The sequence below is a fragment of the Morone saxatilis genome, unplaced genomic scaffold, assembly GCF_004916995.1.
Source record: "Morone saxatilis isolate NCDOM2014 unplaced genomic scaffold, NCSU_SB_2.0 Contig8, whole genome shotgun sequence".
NCBI classification, from domain to species: Eukaryota; Metazoa; Chordata; class Actinopteri; family Moronidae; genus Morone; species Morone saxatilis.
In genome coordinates, this window is record NW_023340257.1 from 11,839,358 (window position 1) to 11,850,620 (window position 11,263).

Genomic DNA, 11,263 nt, shown 5'->3' on the forward strand with positions numbered 1-11,263 from the left:
ATATATATAAATAAATAAATAAGTAGACCAGGTAACAATGGGAATGATCACAAATATAACTTATTCAGGTGCATGCACATTACTCCCTTAGTAGTTTCCATTCACAAATTAAAAAGTTTTACTTCAAACCGGCCATCTGACAGGGACAACAATAAACTATCAAACAGGATTTTAATTCCCATGTAAATATCCGTTCTAATGATTCATTATAGTCACCTGCAGATCAGGGGTGTAGCATTTCTTCCAGTGGTCCATGAAGACAAAATCCAGCCTTTCTAGACCATAGTCCGACCGTAGCCGAGGGATCACCTCATCAGATGGATTCACAATAAGCTCCACCTGGAGAACACACAGCATTGATATCTCAAAGGTTTAATACTCTTCATATTCAATACATGAAATACAAATGTCACATATTTATGTACAAACAAATAATGCTGATGGCCTGTATGTAGCTAATTTGGGGCTTTTATCCAAAGGCACTGAGTGGGTACATGTCTCTGCTCTCTCACCGTGTCATCGTCAAACCCTGCCAGGCGGATGATTTTCTCAGCAATGGCAGCATTCCTCTGGTCCATCTCAATGCTGTAGAGCCTGGCACCCAGGGGCAGAGCCCGGGCGATGCGCACGGTGCTGTATCCGCAGTGGGCACCCAGCTCCAGAACTGTGAGAGGGCTCTGCTCCATCAGCAGCCGGTCCAGGATCTTCCCTACACACAGAGGAACCACACATGTAAAAACCAAGCCCATAACCAGATCAACTGTTGTTTAAGGGTCTCCTCACCTTTTTTAGGCCCAATGTTGCTGATGAACTCCACCTTGCTGCACCAGACATCGAAGGCATCCAGGATGCTGTCAGGGTCTCCGGGAATGGCATGAGTGAGAACATGCTGGTAGGCGCGCTCCTCTCGGCTCAGACCAGTAACACAGTCCTTCCATGTCCTGACCAGGACCGCCCGATAGAACAGCACAAAGTAGAAGCGGTACCTGATAATCAGTGTCAGCAGGAGGGGAAGGAATGCCAGAGCAATAGCAGGAGACACCATCCTGGCTCATTCAGAGAAAAACACACACAAGTAGATATTAGTCACTTATTTTAGTAGAACTTACTAGATATATTCATCTCTCTGTGTGTGTCATCTCTAACTGTGCTGTGGTGTACAAAAGCAACTGAAAGCAATCGGGATTTTGTCATTATGTACTTGTACTCTTTCTTGAAAACTCGCCCCCCCCCATTTTGTCATGTGTATCAATAAAAGTGGGATGTTATTATACTCATCATCCCATTCCCATTCTGCCTTCGGCTATTGAGATGTTCAGGTGTAGAAAGATCCCAAAGTATTTAGTCCCCAACCCTGCTCTAACCTTTCATCAAAACCTTTTAGCCAACCGCTCCTGATACTCAAGTCAGTTACGGTTTGTAATTATCATAGGCACACAGTACCATTCTGTATTAAAAGTCCAACAAAGTTTGTACTGAAGGTGTCCAATGCAATAAGATCATTTAGGATTTCAGCAAAACATCCGTGTGAGCAAATTAATTGTTGAATAGAACTCTCTCAAGGCTCTGTAACTAGTCTGGTGCTTCTATAATGTTACATGTTAAATGTCATGAATTAATTATGGCAAAGCTAAAGAAAGATCACTGACAAAAGAAGAAAAAGTATACATCAAGGTAAGGTACATTTGGGAATACTAAGACAGTAAAACAATAGTGACTATTTTATTAATGGAATACCTGAAATTACAAAATTCCACATAGATTAAACACATTTTAAATTTGTTTGGAATTAAGCTAGATGAGAGCTACACAGGGACAATATTTCATGCTTCAGTCCTGTGGTAGATGTGAGATAAAGTGCTGTCACTGTCGAGATGTTTCTCCTGCCTCAGGTAACAGTAGACTCTACAAGTTTCTCTTACTGTCCCATAAAAAAACAGACATACTCACCTATTTCCTAAAAAGTTTGGTGAAGGCAAAGCAGCAGCAGCAGCAGCAGCAGCAGCAGCACTGGTGACAACGAATATGAAAGTGGCACTACAGCTGAGACCAGTGCAAAAAGACGGAGTGTGTGTGGGTTTAAGAGAAGGTAAGAGACCCAGAGCTATGAATAATTCATGTATCACTTGCATGACAGTATATATCCCGTCATTTTTTTCAATTAACAGACACTGACAGTAACAACACTACACATCAGTTTTTGTCATTAGTGATCAGTCGTACAGATAACCTCTTGTCTAGATATTTACAATAGGACCGATACTGTGATAGTAGCAGAGAGAGTGAGATAGAGAGAGGCAGCATGAAACGGACATTCGATATATCAAGTTAACATCAACAGGTGTGTGTCTGTGTGGAATCAAATTTCTTTTCTTTACTGAGTCATGATGGAAAGATCAAGAAAAACAAACAGACACAAAAAAGCTAATGTATTGAATATTAACTGATGTAACTCGACACAATTTAAATACAGTATTTAAAAAACAGATCGAAATGATTTATTGTGCACATCACAGTTCTTTTCAGTGTGTCTTGAGTGTAGCTTCCTAACAGGTGATTATTGTTGTCCTTTGATTCTGTTTTCACTTATCAAACTACTGTGAAACAAAATGGTAAAAAATAAAAAAAATAAAAATAAAAGATTTACATGGTCTATCATATTTATATATGTATGCTCAGTGAGTATAAAAGTATAACGATGTTGATATAATATAGATAGTATAATAAAAAGGTTTTATCATTACAGAAATAACTACACTGCTTTAGCCCAAATATGTGTCAATAAAAATACGTGCGCAGAGATCAGCTGACACCACTGCAATCATTACCAAAACTACACTTTGATCCTTTATATACAAATGTACACAAAAAAAACAAGAAAATACACAAATATTGCCCCAGTTGGAATTATATCAACATTTGCATGCCATGTGTAGTACTAACTTTTTTGTAACAATGCCTCACCATCACTGCCTGTGTGAGATTTACAATTAGATACACAAACTTAACTTAATGAATGAACTAATAATGAATTCACTGTTGTCAGTTTGGTCAAATAATACTTACATGAGGGGACACAAACATGATGAGTAAAGTAATCCTGATGTAAAGACCAAGAACAACTCGATGATGCACTGCTTTACTTGACGGGTCACTTAGAAAGGGAGACTTGACTGGGTATTGATTATTGCTCTTCAGGAACAATTCATCAAGGAAGTGACCAGTATGCAGTATGCAGATTTACACATATCTACTAATCTTTAAACACTTGTTCCTTTACATAGTATCTAACAATCTGTACTCTCGTGATTTATGAAGTGTTATTTGGGAACTATTTGTTAGCTGGACATCTGTTTTATACTCTGCTCTGGATTTTGTGTACATGACTGTAAAGTGTTGCATGTGAACAGAAACAACAGTGGTTGATAGCTCTCTGTCTACAGCTCTGGACAGGACTGTTTAAGGAGAGCTCTGATGAACTTCTTCAGCTCTTTGTCCCTTCTGGTCCACCTCACCAGTCGAGTCAGCACCAGTCTTCCCTCTTTGGCCTGAGCCAGGGCCAGGTACCATTCACCTTGGGCCCTGTTTCCTTCCTTCCCTCCTTCTTTTGCTTGTCCCTTTTCCACCTGTACGTCCTCTATTCCCCTCTCTGCATTTGTCTCTGCTGAGTCTAAGCCAGCACAAGTACAGGTGCCTCCTTCTTGCAGCCACAAAGCGCTGTGGGCCATTGCCCCTCCAATGCCTTCTGCCCTCTCCGCGCCTCCCCCTGCCCACCTCAGAATACGGCTGCGGGCCGTAGGCACCAGCTGACGGTCCCCTCCCACTGTCGACACACTGCCCAGACGCATCTTAAATGCTGCGACAAAGAGAAAACTCTTTAATAGGAGCCACTTCAGATATTTTGTCAAACAACCTCTATCTCCATGATTATATAATCTGTTCTGTGGCCTGTTTTATATTGGAGTAATTGTACAGACATTTATGCTGTTCTGCTTATTTCTCAAAAGGAAAAGGGATGTATTTTGTAACCTAAATCACTTTGTTCTCACCGTATGAGCTGTGGCAGAAATTTTCCTGGATGTCAGTCTCTCCTTCAGAAGCCAGACTACAGACATCACAGACAACACTCCCAGGGGGATGGAAGAGAGTGTCTGCAATGGGGAAGTAGAAAAAAATATCATAAACATCGGGGGGCCTGATCAAGGCCTCCAAAACAACTTTAAGATAAGATTTGACAACTTAAAACATATAGGAAACATTTTAAATGTAATAAAACAATATCATTTATACACAATATATACATCGCAATATCTTAGGTCACTGGTTCTCATACTCTGGTACACATACCACTGGTGGCACACAAGCTCTCTTACACTACTCTATTTTAATGTTGGTCATAATGGTGGTAGCCTACTTAGAGAGCCTAAACATTTCAGCGGTGGTAAGTGGTGTAAAAAAGGTTGAGAAACACTGTATAGGATTTGTATGACAGCCTGACTTAATTATTCACTGTTGATAGACAGTATAGATCAGTGACATTGAGAACTTGTCTGATAGACCTTTTAGTTTTTTTTAACAGAAACTGATAGCATAAAGCAGTGGCTCTCAACCTGTGGGTCACCAAAGCTTCATGGGGGGTCGCAAGGCCTTCTTTATTTTAAGGTGTGTAGGAATAATCTTGAAAAATATACACAGTAAGCCTTTATCACAGCATTTGATTTACTTCTATGAAGAAAAGTAAACGTAAATTGTCTAATAGAACAAACTGTCATGGACAAGAACATTGAATTTGTCAAAAAAGAAGTCTGTTAAGTCTGTGTGATTGTTAAAAACTATTAAAAATATACATAATACAGAAAGAGAATTGTATAAAAAAGAGGTGTTGAGACTTTATAGCGCATACTGCAGCAATCCGGATGAATTCATAACAACTTGTCATAATTATGAGATAATGCCTGACCTCCTCCGCCGTCCGCACCTCGTGCTCTCCGGTTCCCGGGATGGACATCTCCAGTTGGAGGAACCCCAGCGTGCTCATCACGGGCCCGGCCTCGCACCGGATCCTGCAGGGGCTGACCGGCCCGCTGAGCTCCGGCAGACACACCGGAGCCAACAACAGCGAGCACAGCCGAGGAGCTGAACCCGAGCGACGGCGGCCCGAGCTGGGCAGCAGACACGGTGTCAGAGGCATGAGAAACTCCAAACAACAAAACAAAGCAGAGCACAGAGACAAACATTGTTGTTTTTGTTCCAGCGAGGACAGAGTGGAGTCTACAACGCTGCTGCACCACCTCTGCCTGGACCTGACCGGCCTGAAGGTGTAAACGAAGAGGTGTGGAGGGAAAGGGGGGTTCATGAGAGGGCAGGCGCCTCCCAGTCATCATCCCACCCCGTCAGACACTGTGTTTCTTCAGGTTGGCATTCATGCTATAAACTGCAAGACACAGAGCAGACAAAGTTAACTGATATGGGGAAATACATCGTTATTTGACTTCTTGTAAAGCCAGACTTAAAGATATATTCATACAACTCATGTTTTTAAAAGTCTTTATAATCTTCTACATACTCTCAAAAACTCACTCTGCATGAACATTTGTGCTTAAAGTTGTTTGTAAAATCAAGGGAATGAACAAACTGATATATAAACTTTTAGGATTTCATAAGACTTAAGGATTTAAACACATGTTTTTGTTTTAATTTTTGGTGAATTAGACCAGACTAAGACCACACAGCGTCTCTGTCCCCAGAATAGTTATTCACTCTCTCTCTCTCTCTCTCTTCACTCTATTCAATCTGAATCCACTTCTGTGCACATGTCTACATTTGAAGTTGTTATTTACGTTTTATGAGTCACACATTCTGCAGCAAGTATAGGTATGCTTTGTTAAAGCCTTTTTCATTTCCTCTTTCCTCTTTTTAGTAGGCTATATTTAAGTTATAAGTATAAACTAATTCAGTAAAAAATTATATTTGTGGATCCCTAATAACTTCAATCATCAGTTTTTAAGTTTTGAAAAGGGGAGAAACATGTATATAATATTTTGTACAGTTGTCTGTTAAGATTAATTGTTTTTTAAAGAAATTGATACAGAAACTTTGATGTAATTACTAATTATTAATTGTAAAAGCAGTGAGAACAGAATGCTATCTAATGCGGTGTATGAAGAACTTATTAACTCTCTGTATTGTGAAATGAGGTCCTGAAAATAGTCTGCAGTGTGTCAGAGAAGCAGTGTGTGTGGTTCTCTGGCACAATCAGCCAGAGGGTGTTGGAGACCCTTTCATCTTCTTCCAGGCAGAAACATGCCTCATCCTGTTCCTTTCTCCGGCTGCTGTCTATTTGATTTTACTCAGTAGTCGCCTATTATGAATTAAGACAGCTGAAACTTGAGCTAATATTTTCAATGTTTGCATTTCACCAACCCTAACCCTTCTTTTAGAGAAAAAAAGAGACACAACCACTGCTTTGGCAGCTGGAATTAGCACTTCATTATACAGCATGTCACATGAATGACTGTAGCTGGCTACTTTTCAGAGTAAGTAATGCTTTTTACATTTATTTCAGGATAATATAAATAGTTTAACAACAACTATACTGAGTACGACCGATATCAAAACACTTGCAAACACAATGCATTAGTATTCTAACACTCTACAAGCATGGCTGAATTGACCTCTTAGAGGGTCTTGGGGCAGAAATTTGCTGTTGGACCCCTATTACCCACCCACCTACTGCCCTCTGTAAACTGTGTATGTATGTACTGTGTCATGTCCAAGTTCCCATTGCGTACAGTGCACACAAAGTTAATTTGTGGTTTTAGTAAACACAGTTTAACTTAGACTTGCAGTTTACATTGTGCTGGTGCAGCACATATTTCCTTCTTTTTTCTTCTGACTCCCATCCTATGTATATACATTACATTAATGCACTCCCGTCTTCTGTACAGTCTTCTTGTCTTTTCTTATCTTTCTTTATTTATATTTTTAAAAAGTACTTTATTCAACCAATTCACGAAATTACATGTTGCTTGTCCACTTTTCCACGCCCCTGTACACGTCCTCCGCAGGCCCCGGCCCCGGCGCGGTATTCCCTCATAGCTGCATTGTGTCTCTGCTGAGTCTAGCCAAGCCAGCACGACAGTGACCAGGTGGGCCTGCCTCTTCGCAGCACACCCAAAGCGCGTGTGGGCCATTGCCCCTGGGCCAAATGCCTTCTGCCCTCCCTCCGCGCCTCCCCTGCGCCACCTCAGAAATACGGCTGCGGGCCCGTAGGCACCAGCTGAACCGGTCCCCTCCCACCTCCTCCAGACCGGGACACCTGCCCAGCAACGCACTTACAATGCAGCGACAACGAGAAGAACTCTTTAATCAGGAGCCACTTCAGATACTCTTTGGTCAAACAACTCGTATGCTCCATGATTATGATACATTCTGTTCTGTGGCCTGTTTCTGATATTGGAGTAAGTTGTACAGACATTTAGTTCGCTGGTTGCTGCTTATTTCCTCAAAAAGGAAAAGGGATGTATTCGTTGATAACCTAAATCAACTTGTGTTCTCACCCGTCCAATGAGCTGGGCAGACCATGTTCCTGGATCGTTCAGTCTCTCCTTCAGAAGCGCAGACTAACAGACATCACGACGACAACACTCCCGAGGGGGATGGAAGAGAGTGCTCTGCAATGGGGCAAGTAGAAGAAAATACTCATAACATCGGCGGCCTGATCAAGGCCTCCAAACAACTTTAAGATAAGATTTGACAACTTAAAACATATAGGAAGCATTTTAAATGTAAATAGAAACAAAATATCGGATCTTATACACCAAATATATAACGGCCATCGCAATCAGTCTTAGGTCACTGTTTCCTCATACTCTGGTACAGCATACCACTCGGGTGGCACCACGACCAGCTCTGCCTTTCCACACTGAAACTCTATTTTAATGTGGCTCCATAATGGTGGTAAGCCCTACTTAGAGAGGCCTAAACATGTTCAGGCGGTGGTAAGTGGTGCTAAACCAAAGGTGTGAGAAACCACGCACGTACCCCCGGATTTGTGATGAGCCACGCCGCACTCTCACCATTCACCGTTGATGGCACCGTAGTAGGATCAGTGACCATTCCGAGAATTGTTCTGATGTAGACCCGGGGTTGTTTAAGTTTTTTTAACCACAGAAACGTGATACCGCATAAAGCACGTGGCTCCTCCAACCCTGTGGTCACGCAAAGCTTCCTATGGGGGGTTCGCAAGGCTTCTTTTAATTTTAGGAGCGTGTGTGAGGAGAACTAATCTTGAAAAAAATAGCCCCACAGTAAGCCTCTTATCAAACAGCAATCTGATTGTACTTCCCATGGAGAGAAGAAGTAAAGCGTAAATTGGTCTAAATAGCGAACAAACACTGTCATCGGACAGAGAAACATTGAATTTCGTCAAGAAAAGAAGTCCTGTTATCTCCTGTGTGCAGTGTTTAAGCCCAACCTATCCGTGAAGAAATATACCATACATCAGCGAGAAAGAGACATTGTATAAGAAACAGAGGTGTTGAGCAACTGTATACGCGCAATGACTGCAGCAATCGCGGATGAATTAATCAACAACTTGTCCATAATTATGGGAGAGGAAATGCCTGACCTCCTCCCGCCGTCCGCACCTCCGTGCCGCGCGCCGGGTTCCCGGGAATCGCGCCCATGCTCCCAGTTGGAGAACCCAGCGTGCTCATCACGGGCCCGGCCTCCGCACGCGGCATCCTGCAGGGGCTGCACCGGCCCGCGAGCTCCCGGCAAGACACAGCCGGAGCCAACAACAGCGAGGCACAGCGAGGAGGCTGAACCGAGGCCGACGGCGGCCGAGCTGGGAGCAGACACGGTGTCAGGAGCCATCCACCGCAGAAACTCACCCAAACCACACCACAAAACCAAGCAGAGCACGCGAGAACACCAACCACTCTGCTTGTTTTTCTGTTCCAGCGACCGGACAGAGTCGGACTCACAGCACCGCTGTGCGACCCGACCTCTGCTCGGCTGACCCCGGCCGCCCCCATGCAGCCCGCTGCTCACTAGACGCATCAGATGGTGGCGGAGGCACAGGGCGCCGCGGTTCATGAGAGCGCGGGCGCCTCAGCGTAAATCCATCCCACCCCCTGCTCAGATCAGCTGTGTTTGCTTCAGGCTTGGCATTCCATGGCTATAGGAACTGCACGCACAGCAGAGCAGGACAAAAAGTTCACACTCGATAGTGCACATACCAGTCGTTATTTGACTTCTTGTAAGCCCCACTTTTGAAGATACTATTCCATACAACTCATGGTTTATAAAAAGTGCACGGTATAACTCTTCTACACTACTCTCAAAACAAACTCAGCTCCCTGCCAACCTGAACATTTGATGCTTGAAAGTTGTTGTGTAAAACCATCAAGGGAATGAACAAACTGATATACCGTAAACTTTAGAATTATAGCTAAGAGCTACTAAGGGAATTGTAAACACATGTGTTTTGTTGTTTAATCTTTTCGGTGACGGTTAGACCAGACTAAAGACACCAGGCAGCGTCTCTGTCCCCAGACATAAGTTATTCACTCTCCTCTCCTCTGCTCCTCTCTTCACCGTCTAATTCAACCTCTGAATCCACTTCTGTGCACATGGTCTAACACTTTGAAGTTGTTATTTACGTTTTACTGAGCAACACGCATGTCTGCAGCAAGGTATCAGGGGTAGCTTTGTTAACAGCCTTTTCATTTGCCTCCGCTTTCCTCTTCTTTTAGTAAGGCTATACTGTTAACGGTTATAAGGTAAAAGCTAATTCAGTAGAAGAACATTACTCATTCTGGGAATCCCTAATAACTTGCAATCATCAGTTTTCTTAAGTTTTGAAAGCGGGAAAACATGTTATAGAATATTTTGTACAGTGTGTCTTGTTAAGAATTAAGTTTGTTTTTTCAAAGAAATTGAATTACCAGAAACTTTGATGTAACTCATTAGCTAATTATCAATTGCTGAACAAGCCAGTGACGATGACAGAATGCTAGTCTTAGTGCCGTGTATCAGAACCGAACTAATTAACTCTCTGTATTGTGAACATGAAGTCCTGAAAAAAGTAGTCTGCAGTGTGTCCAGCACGAAGGCAGTGTGTGTGGTTCTGCTGGCAGGCAATCAGGGCCAGCAAGGGTGTCGTTGGAGACCCGTCGCCCCTTCCAGCCGTCATCAACCTTCTGTCCAGGCAGAACAGCATGGCCCTCATGCGTCCCTGGTTCCTTTCGTCCCGCGCTGCCTGTCTAATTGTGATCTTGTACATCAGTAGTCGCCCTATTATGCAACTTGGAAGACAGCTGAGAACTTGAGGCTAAATATTTTCAATTGTTTGCATTTCACGCAACCCTCCAGCCACCCTGCTTTTAGAGAAAAAGAAGAGACAGCAACCACTGCTGTTGGCAGGCTGGAAGATCTAGCACTCTCTTCACTTGTATACACCGCATGTCACACCCTGAATGACTGTCAGCCCCTGGCTACCTTTCAGAGCTCAACGGTAATGCTTTGTCTACATTTATTTCAGGATACATAGTGACAATAAGTTTTAACAAGCAAACTAATACTCGGACGTACGAAGCGACGGCATAATCAAAGAGACACTTGCCAGACATACAAATGGCATTAGTATGTGCTAAGGCACCTGCCCTACACGAGCCATGCGCTGAATCCTCCCGACCTCTTAGAGGTGCTTGGGGGCACGAAATCTTGCTGTTGGACGGCACTATTGACCCACCACCTACTGCCCTCCTGTAAAGCTGTGTGACTGTATGTACTCGTGTCCATGGTCCAAGTTCCCATTGGCGTACGAGTGCCACACCGAAAGTTAATTCTGTGAGGTCTTAGAACCCACGACAGTTTTAATTACCTACGCCATCTGCAGTCTCTACCATTGTGCTGCGGTGCAGGCACCATATTTCCCTTCTCTTTTTCTCTCTGCACTCCTTGTCATCCACGCCACGCCTAGGCTGTATACCCCCCCCGCCTACATCTACTATTGGAATCCGCCACTCTGCCCGTCCCTTCGGTACACTGCCTCCCTCGTTCTCCTGTCCTGTTCTTAATCTTCCTCTGTATTTACTATTCCCTTCCATACAAAGTACCTTTATTCCTTGTGTGATTATGTATATTGGTTGTGTGGAGTTTACTATCACTACGTCTCCTCTCGCTCGGTGTGCCCACGCGTCCGTCATCATTCTTATAGCACGCATTTTGCCAGCAAGACAAATTCCTGGCGATATGA

At 43.3% G+C, this 11,263-nt stretch overlaps 2 protein-coding genes across 2 annotated transcripts; both read right to left on the reverse strand.

The window, feature by feature from the left end:
* Positions 1-195: 195 nt before the first annotated feature.
* Positions 196-1,045, reverse strand: tomt (transmembrane O-methyltransferase). The gene is made up of 3 exons (XM_035680446.1): positions 784-1,045; positions 513-709; positions 196-339 (listed from the first exon to the last, which is right to left on the reverse strand). The coding sequence occupies exons 1-3, from the start codon at positions 1,043-1,045 to the stop codon at positions 196-198; spliced, it is 603 nt and encodes a 200-aa protein (XP_035536339.1).
* A 1,789-nt stretch (positions 1,046-2,834) lies between these two features.
* On the reverse strand, positions 2,835-5,399 carry LOC118341870. Its single transcript, XM_035680272.1, has 3 exons — positions 4,961-5,399; positions 4,050-4,151; positions 2,835-3,856 (listed from the first exon to the last, which is right to left on the reverse strand). The coding sequence occupies exons 1-3, from the start codon at positions 5,382-5,384 to the stop codon at positions 3,438-3,440; spliced, it is 945 nt and encodes a 314-aa protein (XP_035536165.1). The 5' UTR covers positions 5,385-5,399; the 3' UTR covers positions 2,835-3,437.
* Positions 5,400-11,263: the final 5,864 nt, after the last annotated feature.